This window comes from Chiloscyllium plagiosum, chromosome 44, assembly GCF_004010195.1.
Source record: "Chiloscyllium plagiosum isolate BGI_BamShark_2017 chromosome 44, ASM401019v2, whole genome shotgun sequence".
NCBI lineage: Eukaryota > Metazoa > Chordata > Chondrichthyes > Orectolobiformes > Hemiscylliidae > Chiloscyllium > Chiloscyllium plagiosum.
In genome coordinates, this window is record NC_057753.1 from 14,920,555 (window position 1) to 14,943,610 (window position 23,056).

Below are 23,056 nucleotides of genomic sequence, written 5' to 3' on the forward strand. Positions count from 1 at the left end.
TGCTCTCCACCTGCCGCTGCGGCTGAGCGCCAGAATTTGCTCTTAACCTCCTTACTTTTTAGGTACCCTAGAGTCATAAAGTCTTTTGACCAAACGTTTGGTCGTCTGACCGAACGTCCTGTGTGTCAATTTGACACCCCGACTGTAAAACACAGATTGTTATCTGTGGTGACCCTTCCAGAGATTGGCTGTCCGCCCGTCGCTTTGTCAAACCAGCGTGATTTGAATCGCTGATATTGCTCATTCTCCCCCCCCAAGGAGTCGAGCTGGTCTCAGTGTGAGAGCCGCTGTGTGTTCCTATTGTAATCCTGTAAGACCCGGGCCCCGTTCCCCCTCGGTACAGCAGCAGCTCCACAGTGTCTCTGCCGTGGACGTGATTGGTAAGCCAGCCAGATCTGCCCACACTGGACGCCTCCCTGTTGTTGTTCCCCCCCCCTCAGGCGCACTATGACAACGACAGCAAAACCTTCCTGCTCCTGGATGATGACCTGGACGAGGAAGAGACGATTACAGAAGAGGAGGAGGATGATGACGATGCCGACATCACTGGGTATGTGTCACTGTTGGGCCCTGTCCATTAGTAATGGCTCTCTTTGGCAGAGAGCCCTCAATGGGTGCAGTTCCGATTGGTTTCTCCCTTGCTCCCAGTTTGAATGGGGCTCTGGTTGGATTCAGGTCGTAGACTGTGATGGAATCCAGTGCCATCCGTTGCAGCCTCCGACTCTCCAGGCGAAACAGCCCCAGCCTGTTCAGCCTCTCCCTGTAGCTCAAATCCACCAACCCTATGGCTCTCTTTGGCAGAGAGCCCTCAATGGGTGCAGTTCCGATTTGGTTTCTCCCTTGCTCCCAGTTTGAATGGGGCTCTGGTTGGATTCAGGTCGTAGACTGTGATGGAATCCACTGCCATCCGTTGCAGCCTCCGACTCTCCAGGCGAAACAGCCCCAGCCTGTTTAGCCTCTACCTGTAGCTCAAATCCACCAACCCTGGCGACGTCCTGGTAAATCTTTGCTGAACCCTTTCAAGTTTCCTGGCCGCTGTCCCACTCTGCGTTAACGTGAGGGAAAAAGATGATCTGGTCATCTTTTAGTTCCGGTGGGGGGCTGATGCTGTGAACTCGCTTCACGCCAGTTGGCTGCAGCTTTTCTCCGTAGCCGCTGTGCCGACGCTCCGGAAAAGCTCCATTCGCTGGCTGGTAGGCACCCCTGGTCATTCCAAGGTCATACTAGGTGCTGCATTCCGGCCAATCTTTCTGTGGGTTGAATTCCAGCGAAGATTCTTTTACCCGGGCAGTGGTCAGAAAGCTGAACGCAGTATCCCAGGGAGAAGCTGTGTGAAGTAGAAAGGGATGTAAAAGTTTGTGTGAATAGACCAGGGGGGTGGCAGGGCTGTGTGACGTGTAAGAAGCTGGTTAGGCTGTGTGGCCTGTTTTTGTGCAGTAACTTTATTACGCTTGTCTGATGCTGTTCACTGTGGGTCTGGACAGGTTCAGTGTGGAGAATGCTTATCTCGATGAGAAGGAGGATGCCTGTGACGCTTTAGGAGAGATCGCTGTCAACACTGGGTAAGAGCACCGAATAACGCCCGTCAGCTCCAATCTGTTGTCTGTCCGCGTACGGGCCTTCCGATATCCTCTCCCTTTGTCGCACACCTGGTATCCCCCAACAAGTAAGTAGCCTCCTGATTTTCCCCACTGTCGACAAGGCACAAGTCAGGAGTGTAACCAGGAGTAGTCCGTTCAGCATCTCGAGCCTGTTCCGCCATTCGATGGCAGAGCTGTGGCCTGACCCCCACATTCCTCGCTGAATAAAACCTCCTCGATCACCGATTTTAAACGTAACAACTGATCCAGCATCAGCGTTCCAAGCCTCTCCCACCACAAAGTGTTTCCCAGCACCTCTCCTGAATGTTCTGGCCCTCATTCTCACACGATACACCCTCGTCCTAGAATCCCCAAATAGCCGAATTGTGTATCTTTATCTAACCATGTTAATATCTTGAAAACTTGGATCAGACCACCTCTTAACGTTCTGAGTTGTAGAGAAAACAGGCCAGTTTTGTATCTTAAAAAAAAACAAAGAACTAAGGACGCAGGAAATCAGAGACTAAACAAGAAACTGCTGCAAAATCTTAGCAAGTCGGGCAGCATCTGTGGAGAGAAAGCAGAGTTAACCTTTTGGGTCCAGTGACCCTCCTGAAGGAGAACATTAACTCTGTTTTTCTCTCTGCAGGTACTGTCAGACCTGCTGAGTTTTCCCAACAATTTCTAACTTTGTTTCCAATTTGTGCGCTCGCCCCTCACGACTTAACCTCCAAAGTCCAGGTGTCACTCTAGTGAACTGAGATCAACTCCCTCCAAGGTCAGTATATCCTTTCAAAGATGTGTTTTAAGTGGCTCCGCACTTGCCCTGGATGGGGCCGGGGAGGGGGAGGGGGAGAAGCTCAGCACCATCCAGGGACAAAGCAGCCCCCCCACCGCACCCCCCCCCCCCCCCCCGCTTGATTGGCCCCACATCCACAATTGTCCCCCTCTCCTGCCTCCACCAGCGACGCTCAGTAACAAGCAGTGTGTGCCACACGACGTGGATGGCAGTGGTTCAAGATGGGCAGCTCACCGCGGGTAACAAACGCTAACCCAGCTCGCAATGCGATGAACAAGTGATTAACAATCACACCCGGTTCAGCTTACTGTACTTCAGCGTCACCATCTTTTGGAGCTAAACTGCTTTTGTTTGCCTTAGGGCTGCCTTCATGCCTTTTATGGAAATGTGCTTTGAAGAAATCTTCCGCATTAATGACGTGAGTATCTGACTTCTGGCTGCGTACGGTAACCAACCTGCTGCTGCTGCTCCTCACCCCTTTGCCCCACGTCCCGTTAAATCCCGGCGAGGGCCGGTGGGGATAGCAGCTGAACACCCGTCCTTCAGATTACATTGTCGGCTGGACACTCCGTGGGAGGTCCAGACAGGCAGAGGATCTCCGAGAGTCTACAGCCCAGTCCCTCCCAAATTCAAGAGCTCGCAACAGCTGACCAGGCGTAGATATATCTGACCCTCCGACAGCGCCAGCGCTGAGGGAGAGGCCGCTGTCGGAGGGTCAACGCTGAGGGAGTGGCCGCTGTCGGAGGGTCAGTGCTGAGGGAGTGGGCACTGTCGGAGGGTCATTGCTGAGGGAGTGGGCTCTGTCGGAGGGTCAGTGCTGAGGGAGTGGGCTCTGTCGGAGGGTCAGTGCTGAGGGAGTGGGCACTGTCGGAGGGTCACTGTCGGAGGGTCAGTGCTGAGGGAGCGGGCGCTGTCGGAGGGTCAGTGCTGACGGAGCACCGTGCTGTCGGAGGGTCAGTGCTGAGGGAGCGGGCGCTGTCGGAGGGTCAGTGCTGACGGAGCACCGTGCTGTCGGAGGGTCAGTGCTGAGGGAGCGGGCGCTGTCGGAGGGTCAGTGCTGACGGAGCACCGTGCTGTCGGAGGGTCAGTGCTGAGGGAGCGGGCGCTGTCGGAGGGTCAGTGCTGACGGAGCACCGTGCTGTCGGAGGGTCAGTGCTGAGGGAGCGGGCGCTGTCGGAGGGTCAGTGCTGACGGAGCACCGTGCTGTCGGAGGGTCAGTGCTGAGGGAGCGGGCGCTGTCGGAGGGTCAGTGCTGACGGAGCACCGTGCTGTCGGAGGGTCAGTGCTGAGGGAGCGGGCGCTGTCGGAGGGTCAGTGCTGACGGAGCACCGTGCTGTCGGAGGGTCAGTGCTGAGGGAGCGGGCGCTGTCGGAGGGTCAGTGCTGACGGAGCACCGTGCTGTCGGAGGGTCAGTGCTGAGGGAGCGGGCGCTGTCGGAGGGTCAGTGCTGACGGAGCACCGTGCTGTCGGAGGGTCAGTGCTGAGGGAGCGGGCGCTGTCGGAGGGTCAGTGCTGACGGAGCACCGTGCTGTCGGAGGGTCAGTGCTGAGGGAGCGGGCGCTGTCGGAGGGTCAGTGCTGACGGAGCACCGTGCTGTCGGAGGGTCAGTGCTGAGGGAGCGGGCGCTGTCGGAGGGTCAGTGCTGACGGAGCACCGTGCTGTCGGAGGGTCAGTGCTGAGGGAGCGGGCGCTGTCGGAGGGTCAGTGCTGACGGAGCACCGTGCTGTCGGAGGGTCAGTGCTGAGGGAGCGGGCGCTGTCGGAGGGTCAGTGCTGACGGAGCACCGCACTGTCGGAGGGTCAGTGCTGAGGGAGCGGGCGCTGTCGGAGGGTCAGTGCTGACGGAGCACCGCACTGTCGGAGGGTCAGTGCTGAGGGAGCGGGCGCTGTCGGAGGGTCAGTGCTGACGGAGCACCGCACTGTCGGAGGGTCAGTGCTGAGGGAGCGGGCGCTGTCGGAGGGTCAGTGCTGACGGAGCACCGCACTGTCGGAGGGTCAGTGCTGAGGGAGCGGGCGCTGTCGGAGGGTCAGTGCTGACGGAGCACCGCGCTGTCGGAGGGTCAGTGCTGAGGGAGCGGGCGCTGTCGGAGGGTCAGTGCTGACGGAGCACCGTGCTGTCGGAGGGTCAGTGCTGAGGGAGCGGGCGCTGTCGGAGGGTCAGTGCTGAGGGAGCGGGCGCTGTCGGAAGGTCAGTGCTGAGGGAGTGGGCACTTTCGGAGGGTCAGTGCTGAGGGAGCGTCCCGCTGACAGAGGTTGAGCGCCGCTCTGTCACTGACCCTCCTGATGACCATTTGAAATTTGAAACTGTGTCCCTGGCTGAAGAATTGCCCAGGATGGAAGCTTCCTGTTGCATTCTGACAGCATTACCAGCACAGATCACATTACAAACATCGTCCATTAGCTGTGGTGCTTTGGGAGGTTCTGAAGTGGTGAAAGGTGCGACAGAAATGCAAGCTGGCCTTATCTGTGACCCAAGCACAGCTTTTGTTTTTATTTGCCTCATTTTGAGTAATCGGGCCGCTTTAACATCTTTTGCAGTATCCTCACGTCAATGTCAGGAAGTCTGCTTACGAAGCAGTTGGCCAGTTCTGCTGTGCCCTTTACAAAGTTGCTCAGGAAAACCCAACTGACCAAAACTTGGAAGGTAAGAGTTTTTTTACCTCAGGGCGGGGGCTCACGTTTCCCAGAAACATGAGGCCTGGGCTCCAACGTTAGTGCAGGGGCCCAATTGCTCTTCTGTCGTGGTCTCATTATCCCATTCTGTCACGTGGGATTCGTGAGAGAGCTTTTTCCCAGGCTGTGGAACTCTCCGTTACAGGGAGTGGTTGACAACAGTGTGGCTGTGTTTTAGGGACACCGATGGAGGAAGATGTAGAAGGATATGCTCATGGATTGGGATTAAGAAGGAGTGAAGGGAGGCTTGTGTGGAGCAGGATCACGTTGTGGGGCAGAGTGGACTGTTTCTGTTCTGTGGACTGTTATTAACCTCAGTATCAGGGTTTTTCTTTTGGTGAAGGAATCTTCAATGTTTATCACGGCAAAACATGTCAGTTTCTGTGTTGCGTTTCTTTTTTTTTGACACGTTTCCTTGAATTCCACGTCATTGGTCATTCCCAGAAACAAACTGTGCAGATCCTTGTGATCCAGAGCATATCCAGTATCCAACTAAATGTAGAAAGGGCCCCTGACTTCCCAAGATGGCTCCTCCTCTGCCTGCCACGGCCCAGTGGGAGGATTGTCTGTCTCCCTCAGCTCACGTTTCCCAGGAACGTGAGGCCTGAGCTCCATCGAGCTCAACCAACCGTTGCTGAAGGAGTGCCGCTCTGTCCCAAGTGTCAGCCTTCAGGGATAAGTTCAAGCATTTACAGCAGAAGAAAAGCAGGAGGCTTGCTCATGCCCTGAAGCCAGTATTTGAACTTTCAGCCTAACCCCAAAACAGCAGGTGGACTTGTACTGGCAATGTCACTGGGCTGGTTATCCAGGCCCCCAGATGGGAGCGTGCGTTTCAATCCTTCCATGGTCAACGCTGACATTTCGATCTGATTTTTAAAATAAAGTCAGGATGTAAAGGGCTATGAATTTTGTCGTAAAAAGCCTATCTGGGTCACTAATACCCCTCAGGCAAAGAAAGCTGCCATCCTATAAACGGCTGTGGACTGCAGGCTCACTGTCATGTGGCTGCCCCTTAAGTGCTCTCTGAGGTAATTGGGGGTGGACGATAAATACAGGCCGAGCCAGTGACACCCACGTGGTGTGAGCTAATTGAAGTATATTGAGTAACGTTTAAGACTCTCTCGAGTATCAAGACGATTGAGGGTTACGGGGAGAAAGCGGGAGAATGGGGTTGAGAAACCAAGCAGCCATGATTAAATGGCGGAGCTGACTCGGGTGGGCTGAATGGCCTCATTTCGGCTCCTATGTCTGAAAAGCAGCATTTGCCCAATTCCTTTCTCGTCATCGCCACCGAGTCTGCTCCAGCACCCTTTTCGGGCAGTTCTGTTCCAGACGCATCGATGCATAAAAAGCAAACTCTTCCCATTGCATCTCGAGCTGTTTTACCTGTTGATCCTTTGTTGCCGTCCACTTCTCAACCCTCCTGCAGGAGGGAAGACCCTAATATGTCAGAATTTTTAAGACCTCGACTGAACCCCTCCTTATTCTGCTCCGAGGGGAGATTCCCAGCTTCCCCAGAGTCTTCCCAATATCCCAAGCCCCTCATCTCTGGCAGGGTTCCGGGTTATCTGGTTCCGTGCTTTCGCAAGGATGTCCAGCAGTGGACACCAAGATTCTGAGAATCCCGTCTTAAACAGCTTCCTCGACTTGTCCTGCTGCTTTCAAAGATTTGTGTAACTACAACCGTCGCTGTCACCGTTCTCCATCAACCACCCCACTGCCCGCCCCCCCACACAATTCGACAGTTTAGATCACCTCCCAACATTCTGCCTTCCAAAATGGTAATGAGTTTGCACTTTGTGTGTGTGTGTGTGTTAAAGCTCACCGGCCTCTGATTTATTGCCCTGCTCCCCCCGCGATGTGCTGCTGCCTGCTGTTTTGGAGCTGTGTCGCACTGTGGGTGCACATTGCAGTAATGTTCAGTTTACAGTTTATGGCAGTTGCTTTCCCTCCACACAGGCAGGCCCACTCACTGCCAGGCCGCCTGTAAGCATAGAGTCCTCACAACAGGCCCTTCGTCCCAGCAACTCCAAACCAACCCTCCGGAGAGTAACCCATCCAGACCCATTCCCCACACTATTATTCTACACTTACCCCTGACTATTGCAGCAAACCTGCACATCCCTGGGCACGATGGGTAATTTAGCAAAGCCAATCCACCCTAACCTGCACATCCCTGGGCACGATGGGTAATTTAGCAAAGCCAATCCACCCTAACCTGCACATCCCTGGGCACTATGGGTAATTTAGCATGGCCAATCCATCCTTACCTGCACATCCCTGGGCACTATGGGTAATTTAGCACGGCCAATCCACCCTAACCTGCACATCCCTGGGCACTATGGGTAATTTAGCATGGCCAATCCACCCTAACCTGCACATCGCTGGGCACTATGGGTAATTTAGCACGGCCAATCCACCCTAACCTTCACAAGCCTGGGCACTATGGGTAATTTAGCACGGCCAATCCACCCTAACCTTCACATCCCTGGGCACTATGGGTAATTTAGCACAGCCAATCCACCCGAACCTGCACATCCCTGGGCACTATGGGTAATTTAGCACAGCCAATCCACCCTAACCTGCACATCATTTGACTGTGGGAGGAAACCAGAGCACCCGGAGGAAACCCACGCAGACAATGGGGGCGAATGTGCAAACTCCACACAGACAGTCCCCCCGAGGTTGGAATCGAACCCGAGTCCCTGCCGCTGTGCGGCAGCAGTGCCAGCCACTGCCGCCCTGTGCCTGAGGAGATCCGTTTCGACGTGAGGAAGGGGGACAGCTTTTAATTCAGCTACTGCTTCTCCAATGGGTTAAGGAACCAGACGTATTCAAAAAATCCTCGTGTTTGTAGAGCAGCTGGGATGTATTCATACATCCAGTTCACCACCCGGCGTCCCCACATCCCCCAAATCAAACGCTGGACTTTACCAAACGGTTGTTGCAACTTGCATTGGAGGAGGGAAACTGGTGGGCTGTCAACAACGAGGGGGGGGGGTTGGGGGTGTTCCGAGGCTCTCCGTTCGCCAGAAGCGTTCCCTCTGATCACGGCTGACCCGTGTCCTGAACACCATTTACCTTCCTTCGTCCATCACAGAGGCTTGGAGGAAAAGAAAACCAGAGCTCTTTATGTTTAAAAACGCAGCAAACTTCCTTCTCTGTGGCGTTCAGGATATCAGTCAGATCAGCCGTGGTCCCATGGAAAGCGAGAGGGGCCAAATGGCATTTTGTCTCCTCCATTCATGTTTACACATGGCCAACCATCTCCCAGCCATCAACGGTATCAGCTCCCTCATCACACCCAGGTATTCCACAGAAACACAAGAGTCTGGCGGCTGCGGTGTTGTGGCTGGTTAGCTGGGAGAGTTTGGCAGTGCACAGACTCCCACGTAATCTCTGCTGCTTTAGCTGTGAGCAGTTCCACATTTCTCTGTTTCTGGTGCTAACTTTTCCACCCTGCGGCGGTAAATTAGAATCAAGAGAGACTTTTGTTGCTTGGTTTCTTTGTTCAGTTTGCTTTGCTTTCTGGTTTTGCTGGGAAGAGGTTTTCCTGATTGCGCTCTTGCACGGTTCTGGTGTAGTGTACGACCGGGAGCTGTGAATCTCTGTGTGGGGAAGCGTTTGCTGTTTGAAGTCCTGCCCTCTCTCCTGTGTTCCCCCACCCCACCCACACCCCCGCCCTTAGTGAGTTTGAGAAGATTTGTAGCTCAGGTTGAGGTTTTGGATGGAGGCTTGCTCGCTGAGCTGGAAGGTTCATTCCCAGACGTTTCGTTACCCTACTAGGTAACATCTTCAGTGGGCCTCAGGCGAAGCAATGCTGAAAATTCCTGCTTTCTATTTATATGTTTGGGTTTCTTTGGGTTGGTGATGTCATCTCTGTGGTGATGTTATTTCCTGTGGTGAAGTCACTTCCTGTTCCTTTTCTCAAGGGGTGGTAGATGGGGTCTAACTCAATGTGTTTGTTGATAGAGTTCCGGTTGGAATTCTAGGAATTCTCGTGCGTGTCTTTGTTTGGCTTGTCCTAGGATGGATGTATTGTCCCAGTCGAAGTGGTGTCCTTCCTCACCCGTATGTGAGGATACTAGTGAGAGAGGGTCATGTCTTTTTGTGGCATGTTGGTGTTCATGTATCCTGGTGGCTTGTTTTTAGAACATTATTTCAATGAGCCAACACACACTGCAGCACAGAGGAACTACGCAGAGCAGAGAAAAATCACCTATATCATGTATTCAAAAAGAATGGGTACCCAATGAACACAGTCCGCCAATTTTTCAGCAACAAACCCAAACGAGCAGATAAAACACGTCCATCGACTGGGACAATACATCCATCCTAGGACAAGCCAAACAAAGACACACACGAGAATTCCTAGAATTCCAACCGGAACTCTATCAACAAACACATTGAGTTAGACCCCATCTACCACCCCTTGAGAAAAGGAACAGGAAGTGACTTCACTACAGGAAATAACATCACCACAGAGATGACATCACCAACCCAAAGAAACCCAAACATATAAATAGAAAGCAGGAATTTTCAGCAGTGCTTCGCCTGAGGCCCACTGAAGATGTTACCCAGTAGGGTAACGAAATGTCTAAAAATGAACCTTGCAGCTCAGTGAGCAAACCTACATCCAAAGCCCCAGCCCTGTTCCAGACCGTTACCGCGGGTGTCTTTTGTTGCCACCAGGTTTCCAGAAGTTGCTCGCCATGGTGTTTCCGAACTACTTGAAAACCATTCACGAGGAGAAGGACCGCCTCGTGGTCATGACGATTCTGGAGTCCATGAACAACGTGTTGAAGAACTGCAAAGGGGACACGCTGAAGGAGCCAGGCCGCCTGGACGAGATCTGCAAAGCCATCCGCAACGTACTGCAGAAAAAGGTCAGCCCAGAGTCCGCGCGTTCTCTCCCGGTGCCCTCTGCGATGCCTGGTTTTTGAAGATTAGAGTGGGGGCTGGAAAAGCACAGCCGGTCAGGGCAGCATCCGAGGAGCAGGAAAATCGAGGTTCTGGGCCGGAGCCCTTCGTCAGGAAGGGGGCTGGGAGTCTAGGAGGTAGAGAGATAAATAGGCTGGGGAGTGGGATTGGGGAGAAGGTAGCTGAGAGTGGATGGAGGTGGGGGTAAAGGTCATAGGTCAGAGAGGAGGGTGAGCGGATAGGTGGGAAGGAAGATGGATGGGTCATGAGGACGGGGCTGAGCTGGAAGGTTGGAACTGGGGTGAGGTGGGGGAAGGGGAAATGAGGAAACTGGTGAAGTCCACATTGATGCCCTTGGGTTGAAGTGTTCCGAGGCGGAAGATGAGGCGTTCTTCCTCCATGGTCTGGTGGTGAGGGAGCGGCGGTGACGGAGGCCCAGGACCTCCATGTCCTCGGCAGAGTGGGAGGGGGAGTTGAAATGTATCCGTCGCTCCCGATGTGGTCTCCTCTACATTGGGGAGACCGGATGCCTTCTCGCAGAGCGCTTTAGGGAACATCTCCAGGACACCCGCACCAATCAACCCCACCGCCCCATGACCTGTCCTGCCTGTCTATCTTCCTTCCCACCTACCCACTCCACCCTCCCCTCTGATGTATCACCTTTACCCCCACCTCCATCCACCTATTGCACTCTCAGCTACCTTCTCCCCAGCCACACCCCCCACCCCTCCCTCCCATTTACCTCTCCACCCCGGAAGCTCCCAGCCCCCTTCCTGATGAAGGGCTCCTGCCCGAAACGTCGAATTTCCTGCTCCTCGGATGCTGCCCGGACCTGCTGTGCTTTTCCAGCACCACACTCTAATCGTGACTCCAATCTCCAGCGTCTGCAGTAGCCACTCCTGCCTGGTCTTTTGAAGATGTCGTGTCACTGCCCTTCTTGGTGCTGACTCTGCCCATTGTGTCTTGCAGACAGCTTGCCAAGACCCGGAGAACGACGAGACCGAGTCGGATGAAGAGCAGGAGGTAGGAATGCGCAGGTTTGCAAACGTTGAGCAACCGGCAGATGATTCCGTTTTTGAATTCCCGTCGATCCCCATGCCGGCACCTTATGTTACGACTGGCAGCTGATGTATCTGCTTTGCTTGTACTTATTCAGTATGACACGTCCGCAGTGGTTTTTCTTTGGCTTGTTGGAAACCCCTTCGATTGTGGCTGGTCAAAGCTTAATGAGTTTACTGGGGTTTCTGGAATTGGAATGACAGTTAGTGACTAGCCTTCACCCGAGGGAGGCTCAGCAACCAGATACCCGACCCACGGTTCCCAGTGAATAGAGAAAGCGTTCCCTCGTCTTTGTTTGGAATAGGTCCCCCTTCACTTTTAAGCGACCACCCCTTGTTTCTCTCACAAGAGGAAGCATCCTTTTCCACGTCCACCCGGTCAAGTCCCCTCACAAATCTTTTACCTGTTTCGACTGAGTCACCTCTGGCTTCTTCCAACCTCCCAGAGGATACAGGCCGAACCCTGTCTAGGCTTTCCTCATTCCGGGGATGAGTCGCCTAAACCTTCTCTGAACTGCTTCCAACACACTGTACATCCTTCTGTAAGTGAAGTGGCCAGGACAGCACACTGTGCTCCAGATACAGAAACGATAACTTAAGCATTACCTCTTGACTCTTACATTCAACATCCCTCACAACAAAACACCGCATCCTACCAGCTTTCCGAATTTCTTGTTACGCCTGCCTCTGTGATTCACACACTGAGACACCCAAATCCCCCTCAATGCCAGTTTTCTACTTACTGCCAGTTTCCCACTTCCCCACATTGTATTCCATTTGGCAGATCTCTGCCCACTCGCGGAACCTGTCTCTATCCCTTTGCTGTCTCCTTTACGTGCCCTTCACAACTCCCTTTCCTGGCTACCTTTTGTGTCATCGGCAACTTTACCTCCCATATTTTCAAACCCTCCGCCCAAATTATTTTCTTTAAGGTGTAAAGAGTTCATGTCCCAGTACTGAGTCCTGTGACACACCACTCACTCGTGTACAAGATCCACTTATTCCCACTCTCTAGTTCCGGTTAATCGGCCGATCTGGGTGGCACGGTGGCTCAGTGGTTAGCACTGCTGCCTCACAGCACCAGGGACCCAGGTTCGATCCCAGCCGCGGGCAACTGTCTGTGTGGAGTTTGCACATTCTCCCCGTGTCTGTGTGAGTTTCCTCCGGGTGCTCCGGTTTCCTCCCACAGTCCAACGATGTTCAGGTTAGGTGAATTGCTCTTGCTAAATTGCCCGTAGTGTTAGGTGCATTAGTCAGAGGGAAATGGTGTCTGGGTGGGTTACTCTTCGGAGGGTCAGTGTGGACTTGTTGGGCTGAAGGGCCTGTTTCCACACTCTACGGAATCTAAACTAATCTTCTGTCCATGCCAACCTGATGGCGCCCCCTACACCAGGAGCTTATATTTTCCTCAGTGCCTATCACATGCCTTCTGGTAATCTAAGGAAGATACATTGACTGGTTTATCTACAGCACAAGTTCAGACCATTAGACATTGGAGCAGAAATGAGACCATTCAGCCCATCGTATCTGCTCCACCATTCAATCATGCTGATAAGTTTCTCATCTCTATTCTCCCGCTTTCTCCCCATAACCCTTGATACTCAAGAACCTGGCTACCTCAGTCTTAAATATATTCAATGACCTGACCTCCACAGCCTTCTTCAAAGGACTCCAACAAATTAGTCAACCATGATTTCTCTTTGACAAGACCATATCGGTCTTGAAATTATCCCGGTGCCCAGTAGTAACATCTTCTAACATTTTCCCTCTGACAGATGTTAAGCCAACCGGCCTGTACTTTCCTGCTTTCTGTCTCTCACCCTTTTTTATTAATAATGGACGTGCAGCAGTTATTTTCCAATTGAAGGAACCTTGCCTGAGTCTCGTGAGTTTTGGGAAATGACCTGACTCGCTACATCTTTGAGAGGCTGTTCCTCCGGCTTGCGATTGGAACACCGCAGCAGACCCAGGGCACAACTGTCAGTCTAGGGGCAAGACGGTTCATCGAAATGGTGAGCAACTGGAAGGTCAGGGCCATTCGTCTGGGCAGAGCAGAGGTGCTCCCGCCTCCCCTACCCCGTCAGTGTTTGATCTCTGCACTAAACGCTGGAACACCCTCCCACCTCACTCCCATCCCTCCTGTGGAGGGAGAGCTCCGACGGCTTGCCAGTGTTGAGGAGAACGTGGATCAGTGCGTACAGACCAGACTGCTGCAGCACGGGCTCTGGCCCGCGTCGGGAGAGTTTCCAGACGTGCGCAAAGAAGCGCAGGCTGAGGCGTTCAAAGCAGCTGATGAAGGAGGAGGTCAGTCCCAAGTACGGTAGATCCGGGTAGAGCATGAGTGCGGCAACCAGCCCAGGGAGAAGGTAGCCTCGCTCAGAGCGGCGTGTTGGTGTGGTGTGGCCAACCTTCAGAGGGTGGCATGATGCCTCTCCTGAGATCGGAGGTTCTGAAGGCAGAGCTGGTGTGGGAACCTGGTGCAGCGTCTCTGAACTCTCCGCCTGCATCCTCTGACAGAGGAGGTAGCTGCTCGTGACCATGAGCCCCGTGAGCGCGAGGAAGGGATCTGGCAGGTAGAAACCCCGCAGGCAGCCGAGGCCGTCGAAGGGGTGTTCTCCCAGGCATCGGCGGGCAGGGCGGATGGCATCCGGGTAATAGTGGGCCCCGTACGAAGTGGCGATGATCCAGCAGAGCAGGGTGTAGACCCCGTTCACCAAGGTTAGCTGGCGCCTGGCAGGAGCTGGCCGGCCGGAGAGCTGGTGCTTGCCCACGGGCACCACCTGCTGGAGCCTGCTGGCGAAGTGAGTCTCTGCAGCAATCAGAGCCAGGATCAGGAAGGTGACAGCGTTGTACGTCTCATTGAGAAAGGCAAGGAAGCGGAGCGAGATCACTTCCTGGCCGTTTGTCAGTTGTAGGTCTGTGAACCAGCAGAGGAAGAGGAAGCCTAAAGAGGGCACAGAAAACATGGTCTTTTTAGGGGTTTTATAACCGGCCACCCTCTTGCAATCGTTGGGTGCTAAACTCCAACCAAAAAGCAAAAATACTGCATTTCAACATTGAACGAGGAGCACAATCTTAAAATCAGAGTATCAGGAGACGACCATTTGGCCCCTTGATCCTATCCCCCTTGCCAGGGAGACCATGGATAATTTGTATGTTAATGCCATCTACACATCTTCAATCTGTAACCTTTCTCTGGCACATCAAAGTGTCCAGAACTATGACACAATATGATGGAGGGGCTTTCAGAGATGGATAGCCATTTTCCCCCTCTGAAATACGTCCAGAGAAGGCAGTTGGAAATCTTCAGGTTTTAGATATAGATACACAATTTGACATCTGTTGTTATTCTGTCTGTTTTATTCCTTGCATATGGTCTCTTTGTGTTTCTCTCATTCTTTTTGTTGCCCTCCCACGCTCTGGCACTCCTGTGCTAGTTCCCTCTGGCTCGCTGTTCACTGTCTACCTCTCTGCGCTGTTATCGAGTCGCAGTTGCTTACTTTACAGTTCTCGATTTCACACACTCTCATTTCTCTCCTCACCCAGGATCTTCTCAGTCAGCCTTTCTCATTCCCTTGCATCAACTGTGCGGGGATAAATATTCTAGCCTGACAGCGTGGGTTTTATTTTTGAAATCTGGTTACTGTGGCAGTCGCTCGCTGAGCACATTCATGCCCGGTTGTCGATGTACTTTTAAGAAAAGAACAAATCTTTATTACCGAAAAGGAAAAGGGGGGGGGTTAAAAATGGTAAATCTAGACAGTATGGAAAGATCTTACTATGGAACAGCAAAAATGAATGTCCTTTTGCAGCCATTCTGCCCCAGTGAAATATCCCTCCGCTGTACACTTCAAGATGTCCTAACTGTGAATTCCTGCATTTGGTATTTTCTTTCAGAGATTTGATGCCCTTTCAGCGGATGTGACTGTCTCTGTCTCTGTTACTGTCTTTCCCCAAGGCGCACAGGCTTAATCACTTACTTTGTTCTGGCTGATGACTCCCTTGTCGCTGCTTCTTTTTTAAAACACAAAGTTTGGAGCTTTTTCCAGCTCTGTTGGCCTGAAGACTTCTCCAAGCTTAAAAGCAGCTCTCTGCTGGGATTGATCTTTTCTGGTTCCCTGTGCCCCTGGCCCTCCCTTCCCTCACTTACAATAAACAGCGCTAATCTCACCAGGCGACTTGCTGAGTGATTTAACTTTGGCCACATCAATTCTTGGAAAGGCCGGCTTTAACTCACTCTTCCACATGCCATTCTGCTTCTCTCTCAGCCAAACAAAAAGGGTTGAAAATCAGAATCTCGTTTGTCTACATTTGGAGATGCCGGTGTTGGACTGGGGTGCCTGGCGTTTTTAACTTCGTTTGTCTACAAGTTTTGAGCCCAAGTTCCCAAAAATGCTCCATCGTGAACTTTCCTGACAGTGCAGACGTACTTGTGTTGGTGCAGCTAGACTGAAAAGAGCAGAAGTTCAGCTCTACTACGACGCGATAAAATGCGGAGTATTTCTGTGATTATTCATCCTGCTGCCCAGTTAGTTAACTGCTGTGAAGGAGCCTGGACTCCTCCTGGGCTGCTGGATCAGAGACGACTTTCGAATTGTTTTAAATTCTTGGGCTGCACTGGCTGGGTCAGCATTTATTGTCGAGAGCGTGGTGCTGGAAAAGCACAGCAGGTCAGGCAGCGTCCGAGGAGCAGGAGAGTTGACGTTCCGTCAGGGTGAAGGGCCTTTTGCCCGAAACATCGATTCTCCTGCTCCTCGGACGCTGCTTTGACCTGCTGTGCTTTTCCAACGCCACCCTCTCTGGACTCTAATCTCCAGCATCTGCAGTCCTCACTTTCACCTCAGCATTTACTGTCCAGTTACAAACCAACCACACTCTTCTCGATCTGAGTCACGTTAGGCCAGACCGGGTAATGACATGGGTGAACCATGATTTCTTTTTTCCCTTTCCCAACAATCAGCAAGACATTTGATTCCATTTTTTTTTGTTTCTGAATCTCTGTCATGGTGGATTTGAACCGGGATTCCCAGAGCATTACCTGGGTCTCTGGATTGATCAGCTCGTGATAATGCCAGTGCCTTCCCCATGGCTGACCGTGGATTCTGAGGTGGTTCAGGCAGGCCAAAGTGATTTCTGCTTCCCGGCTCCGTGCCGAGTGCTTCACTTCATCTCCACGCCTCAGCGAGCTCCGCGATTCAAATCTTGCACATCCATCCAAAACGGGTGTGTGTAACTCCTCAGACAAGCTCCTCAGACTGTTCTAGAACAATCCCACAGCATGGCGGAGCTCTCCGGCGCCAGGCTGAACGTCTGTTTCTCAGTTGAACGTAGGCGATCCTGGTGTCCGCTGTTTGTTTCCTTTTTGAAAAGTGAGGAAAGGAGTTTGACCCGGCGGCCTGGAAGAGACCGTGACCAAAGCAAATGATTTGGCCGGAGTCCAGTTGCCCGTTTGGCCTGCAAACCGTGGGCTGCGTTTCTTGCTTTACAACAGAGACGGCACTTCAGAAACTCCCTCGTTCGCGGTAGACTGCTGTGGGAGGTCCTGAAGAGGTGCCATGCAGAGAATAGTCACTCGTCCCTTTTGAGAGAGGATCCCGTTCACTGTTTCCACCCACCACTCTTTCTCCTTTCCTGATTTACATATTTCCTCTTGGAAAACGTACTCACTTTATTTATGAAAATCAGCATTACATTTACTTTCACCACTCTCTCGACCAACTTATTCCAGATCAAAATTCATGGCGCCAGCAAATGTCATTCTCATCTCTCAGCTGGTTCTTTCTAAATTGGTGCTGTCTGCTTAGTTGCAATGCGAACAGCTTGTCCTTCTCTTTACTGCCATCAAAGCCCCTCCATGTGTGGAAACAGGCCATTCAGCCCAGCAAACCCACCCTGACCCTATTACTCTACACACACCCCTGACTAATACGCCTAACCTACACATCCCTGAACACTACGGGCAATTCAGCGTGGCCTATTCACCTAACCTGCACACCTTTGGATTGTGGGAGGAAACCGGAGCACCCGGAGGAAACCCACGCAGACACGGGGAGAATGTGCAAACTCCACACAGTCGCCCGAGGCTGGAATTGAACCCAGGTCCTGTGAGGCAGCACTGGACCACCGTGCCGCCCTAATCTGTCTAGGAGAAACCATCCCAACTTCTCAAAGTTCTCCACACAGCAGGAGTACAGGGGGTTTGCCTGAAAAGGACACGAGAACGCGGTTAGTTTGATGCAGTACCTGTGACACAGATGTCGGTGAACAGGAGCAGTACGATGGTCTGTCCGCTAACAGACTGGATGCACACCGCGCCTTTGGAGCAGGCGAGGTTGCTGGTAATCCTGAGTGCCCCGAGGCACAGAGTCCTCTCTGTCAGCCCCATCTTCCACAAAGAAAGAATGGCTGCACACGACAGCACGCCTTCACTTCTCCGAAGCAGCAACCGAACGCAGCTCCATGTAAAAACGGACCCGGACACCGGATGAAAGGGATGGCTGCTCTTGAACTAGCCTGAGGGGCTTGTCTTTCCCCTCACCTGGTCATTTGCAGTGGCTCAGAACCGGTGTGAGTCACTGTTCAGAGCCAGTCGGGCAGAGGACTCTCTGATGTTTTACATAGCTGCCGCTGTTTCTCAGCAGACAGGCAAGCACTTGGTATTTGCTTTAGAGCAGGTCTAACCTGTTACAACACGAGTCTAGCACACACACACACGCACACAAGAGGGGGTGGGGTTTGGGGAAAGGGAGACCAGGGAATGGTAAATCCCAGTCCAAACAATGCGCTTTTGGAACTGGGAGGATTACAGAGATGCTATAATGGTGTTGGCATTCGGCTCGGACCTGTTTTAAATGGGATGTTTTAGGCCTCTCCCACGTGTCCCCTCAAATCCTTCTCCAGTGCCCCTTGCGGCCTCACCGTGAACAGTGGTTGAGAGTTTTGTGTGGCTCTCGCTCTGACTTGGCGATGCCATCCTTTTCCTGCTGCCCTACTGTTCCTGGCGATGTCCCCAAGGCTGTAACCCCGTTCCTGTTCGTCATTGTGACATGTGAGAGCACACCGTTCGTTTTCACAGATACACTGACCTGTGGCCTGTTCCACCTTGCCCGCCACCTCTCTCGGCTCTTCCACCATCCTGGAATTATGGCCGTGCCCGTCTCCCGCCCAGTACTGGGGCGGCAGAAAGTTCCTGCTGTAGCCGTCGCTTTCGGTCCCCACTGAGCAATCTGCCCTGATCCACCCACTCCCGTCCGTCCACCTGGGGGCAGATGGAGACTAAGCCAGTTTCTTTGTGAACTTGGTGGGGTGTCAGACTCTGGTGGTGCAGTTAAGCCACTGCTCTGGGACCCACCACCACCTGGACTCCGCCCCCCCACCCCCAACCCTCCTGCAGCCAATGTTTCCCACACCGATTCCTGGGATGGCAGGACTGACAGATGGAGAAAGACCGGATCGATTAGGGGACGATATTCACTGGGACTGTGGAAGAATAAGGAGAGTGGGGGGGGGGGGACCTCCATGAAATTTAGACAGGGCAGACGCAGTATATTCTCTGACCGTGCAGACCAGAAACCAGGGGCACAGTCGAAGGATACAGGGTAAGGCCGTTTAGGATTGGCGTGAGGAGACATTTTTTCATCCGGAGACTGAGCCCAGGGGAATTCTCTGGCCATTGGCAGTTTTTGTGTGGTTCAGCTGCCTGAGAACCAATCAGATAATTGTTGCTGGGCAGAACACCTCCTGACGAAGGGCTCATGCCCGAAACGTGGATTCTCCTGCTCCTCGGATGCTGCCTGACCTGCCGCGCTTTCCCAGCCACACACTTTTCAGCTGCGAACACCTTTTGTCACGGATTCCCCCCCTCCCCACCCCCAACCCTCCTGCAGCCAATGTTTCCCACACGGATTCCTGGGATGGCAGGACTGACAGATGGAGAAAGACCGGATCGATTAGGGGACGATATTCACTGGGACTGTGGAAGAATAAGGAGAGCGGGGGTGGGGGGACCTCCATGAAATTCTAACAGGGCTAGACAGGGCAGACACAGTATATTCTCTGACCGTGCAGACCAGAAACCAGGGGCACAGTCGAAGGGTAAGGCCGTTTAGGATTGGCGTGAGGAGACATTTCTTCATCCGGAGACTGAGCCCAGGGGAATTCTCTGGCCATTGGCTGTTCTTGTGTGGTTCAGCTGCCTGAGAACCAATCAGATAATTGTTGCTGGGCAGAACACCTCCTGAGGAAGGGCTCATGCCCGAAACGTGGATTCTCCTGCTCCTCGGATGCTGCCTGACCTGCCGCGCTTTCCCAGCCACACACTTTTCAGCTGCGAACACCTTTTGTCACTGGTCTGCAGACTGATGCTCGGTCACCAATCAGCTCCTCCCTGCAGGCCGAGTCTCCGTTGAAACATTCCCACGTGGCTCCGGCCTGTGTGTAAAGTTCACCCTGACTGGAGCCGGCACCTCTGTAAATGAGGGCTGTTTTAAATAAACGGTAATCCTTCAGCTCGCCTTCATTCTCAAACCAGTTCTTCTCCCTTTTCGGTCCACAGTTAAAGATACAGTAAAACAAAAAGGCACGGTAGTGACACCTTCTCCCACCTTGTCACTCCTCTGCCAGTACGCCTCTAGTTCTTCTCCCCTATACGTCCCACACTTCAGTTCCTAAAGTCTGGAATTTCTCTCCGCTATCCCGTTGCATCTCTCTCTGCCCCCTTGTCTCCGGCACTCTCTTCCTCTAATTCCCGACGCCTTTGGTCATCTGCCCCAGTCTCTCCTTTTGTGAATCAGTGTCGTGTTTTGTCTGTCCACCCATCCCTGGCCTACCCCTTCCTCCTCCTCGCCTGCCAAGTATACCTGCCTGCTTATCTTGTGCGCCCTCGTCCCTCTCCCCTCCTCCGTCCCTTGCTCACTCACTTCTAATCCCTCGGAACCAATGCCCAACACCTGCCGACCTGTTCCTAACCCCAGGCGAGCTGAGATTGTAAACGGTTCTCTGACGGCACCAGCCTCTTCCCCCCCCCCCCCCAACCTACCCACACCCAGCGTCGTTCCTTCTCCTCAGCCACATCTGATAGTGACCCCTCTGCCTGTCTTTACAAGCTGTGACACACCCTCCTCCACCGACTCCTCTCCCCTTTCCTCTCCCTGCACCAGCTTTCCCAACCATTGCTGGTGACTGATTCACCCGGGAAAAACCCGACGCCGTTGGCTTTCAGCCTCACCGCAGACGTTGTTTGCTCACCATCGACTCCGTCCCAGTCCTCGGCTGCTGTCAGAGGCAGAACCAGACGGGTCGCAACCTTTGGTGTCCTGTTGGACATGCACACCCTCCCCTTCCACCCACCGCCCCCAGCTTTCTCTTGACCAAGAGGGCTGGCATTGTCTGACCACCCACACCCGAACCCCTTCTCCGGAGAGGGGCTCCAATCAACACCTCCCGGACCCTGAGGCAGAATCACGTGCATGACCTTTGACACTGCTGTGGCTGTTGCCAAAACGATGGGTCAGTTCTGTTTTTTTAGATTACATTACATTACAGTGTGGAAACAGGCCCTTCGGCCCAACAAGTCCACACTGACCCGCCGAAGCGCAACCCACCCATACATTTACCCCTTACCTAACACTACGGGCAATTTAGCCTGGTCAGTTCACCTGACCTGCACATCTTTGTGACTGTGGGAGGAAACCGGAGCACCCGGAGGAAACCCACGCAGACAAGGGGAGAATGTGCAAACTCCACACAGTCAGTCGCCTGAGGCGGGAATTGAACCCGGGTCTCTGGCGCTGTGAGGCAGCAGTGCTAACCACTGTGCCACCGTGCCGTGTTCGAACGGGAGGTGTGGAGTTAAAGTTCCGCACGTGCATGTTTTTTTTTAAATTCGTTCACAGCATTTATTCAAGCCCATCCCATTTATTGCCCATCCCAAAATGCCCAGAGGGTAGTTGAGAGTCAACCACATTGCTGTGGGTCTGTAGGCCAGACCGGGTAAGGATGGCAGATTCTGTCCCGTTAGTGAACCAGATGCGTTTTTCCTGACAGTCAGCAATGGATTCACAGTCGTTATTAAACTCTTCCTTCCTCCCAGATTGTGCGTGAGTTCAAATTACACCATCTGCCGTGGCGGGGTTTGAACCCAGGTCCCCTGAGCACTGCCTGGGTTTCTGGATTATTCCTGATGAAGGGCTTCTGCCTGAGCTGCTGTGCTTTTCCAGCACCACGCTCTCGACTCTGATCTCCAGTATATGCGGCCCTCCCTTTTACTGGATGAACCGCCGAGCGGTAATCCCATTAAGGGCCTGGAAAAGGATCGGGTGACACCCCCCGTGCGCCAGCCTCGATGTTGTTATTCGGGGCTTGCGCGTTTTATAACCAGCTGTTTACTTCGCAGGTTTGACGTCTGTTTGACCAGTCACAGCGACCGACCGACGGCCTTTCGAAGCGTTCACTGCCTTCTGTGGGGGCGGGGGGGGGCCAGTCGAGGTCTTAGTAGAAATAGCCTCCGACTGTTGGCCCTGTGTGTGGCTGACTTGTCCTTTCTTCTCCTTGCAGGCTGAGTATGACTCCATGCTCCTGGAATACGCCGGGGAAGGCATCCCCCTTCTGGCTGCTGCCGTGGGAGGACAGATCTTTGCCCCGTACTTTGCTGGCTTCCTCCCCCTGTTGCTGGGTAAAACGGTGCGTGTGCTCGGTAGGTGGGGGGGGTGGGGGAAGACTTTGGTTCGGTTTGAGCCGTGAAACCGAGAGTGGGAAAGAGGCACTGCCCACGGTCAGGGCAACCAGCTGCTGCAGTTTGGGGGGAATGGGCGTGGTATGTCAATGCGGGGAGTAACGTGACAGGAGTAAAACCCTCATTTATTTGCCGGTTGTGGGACATGGGCATCGCTGGGTGGGTCCAGCATTTATCGCTCGCCCCCCCCCCCGTCCCGTCCCGTCCCCGTCCCTGTCCCTGTCCCTAGTTGTCCGCTTGAGAGGGTGATAGTAAGTTGCCTTCTTGAACTGCTGCAGTCCATGCGCTGTAGGGTAGACCCACAATGTCCCTGAGGGAGGGAATTCCAGGAGTTTGATACTGAAAGATCCTGTGTGTCTCTCTCTCTCTCTCTCTCTCTCCCCCTCTCTGTCCCTCAAGCATGTACCCAGATCCTCAGTTCCTCAAATATGTCCCCAGTTCCAAGCCAGCGTTGAATACACGCACTCTGCTGTGAAGTGTTTGGGTGCGGTATTTAGAATATCTGCCGTGACAGGACAACTGGTCAAACGGTCAGCACTCTCTCCTGTAGCCTCTTCCTCCCTGACTGCTGGGGAAGGCAAAAGAAAGCTCATGGCCAGTCGCAAAAAATACCCCTAGGCCAACTGTCTCGAAAAGGGCTAGGCAGGCCTGGAGGGGCGGAATGGCTTGTACTTCAAGCAACCAGCACGCAAGGAGCAGCGGAAGATGGGTTAGGAGGAACGGAGGCAGGTGGGCTTGTTTTTTTTTTAAAGCAAGGGGAGGGATTGAAAGTGAGTGCTGAAGGGGCCGGTGCAGCCAAACGTGGGTGACACAAAGGCGTACAGTCTGGGAGAAGGCAGAGACAGGGCCCTGGGCTGGCACACTGTGAGGCCGCAGCATGGAGGCAGGAGAATTCCGTCGCGCCCACGTTTTTCAAAGCCTCGAGTTTGTTTCCGGATTCCCCCCTATTGTCCTGGAACCCTGCATCCCTCCCTGAGATTGCTGCAGGAATGCTTTTTGATCTGTCGTGTGTGTGTGTGCTGCAGAAGCCCAGCTGCACGGTGGCTGAGAAATCCTTTGCCATTGGATCGATCGCAGAGACGGTGCAGGCCATGGGGCCGGCGACGGTGCAGTTTGTTCCCCGGCTGCTGCCCATGCTGCAGGCTGGGGCGCGGGACACCGACGACGAGGTGCGCAGCAATTCGGTCTTCGGCATTGGTGTTCTTGCCGAGCAAGGGAAAGAAGCCATCTTCGAGTATCCTGGGCCCCGCTGCCGAATGGGGGGGACGTGGCAGGGTCGGGGGGGTCTGTGTGTG

The 23,056-nt window shown here is 53.5% G+C and overlaps 2 protein-coding genes across 2 annotated transcripts in view; one reads left to right on the forward strand and one right to left on the reverse strand.

Moving 5' to 3' along the window:
• The window catches only part of LOC122543740 (importin-4-like), a 28,676-nt gene that overhangs the window by 1,934 nt on the left and 3,686 nt on the right, over positions 1–23,056 (forward strand). The window contains exons 2-9 of the mRNA XM_043682501.1: positions 386–550; positions 1,485–1,562; positions 2,740–2,797; positions 4,917–5,022; positions 9,744–9,937; positions 10,941–10,994; positions 21,584–21,709; positions 22,787–22,995. Coding sequence (XP_043538436.1) covers positions 386–550; positions 1,485–1,562; positions 2,740–2,797; positions 4,917–5,022; positions 9,744–9,937; positions 10,941–10,994; positions 21,584–21,709; positions 22,787–22,995 — 990 coding nt within the window. The remainder of the gene's footprint in view (positions 1–385; positions 551–1,484; positions 1,563–2,739; positions 2,798–4,916; positions 5,023–9,743; positions 9,938–10,940; positions 10,995–21,583; positions 21,710–22,786; positions 22,996–23,056) is intronic.
• LOC122543612 lies at positions 12,644–17,742 on the reverse strand. The gene is made up of 2 exons (XM_043682438.1): positions 17,273–17,742; positions 12,644–13,973 (listed from the first exon to the last, which is right to left on the reverse strand). Exons 1-2 carry the CDS (start codon positions 17,412–17,414, stop codon positions 13,129–13,131), a joined length of 987 nt encoding a protein of 328 aa, XP_043538373.1. The 5' UTR covers positions 17,415–17,742; the 3' UTR covers positions 12,644–13,128.

Coding starts and splice junctions, on each gene's coding strand:
- LOC122543612 (XM_043682438.1), bottom strand. CDS start 17,414: ATGGGGCTGACAGAGAGGACTCTGTGCCTCGGGGCACTCAGGATTACC. Junction 13,974..17,272: donor CACCGACATCTGTGTCACAG/GTACTGCATCAA, acceptor TGCCCTCTTTAG/GCTTCCTCTTCCTCTGCTGG.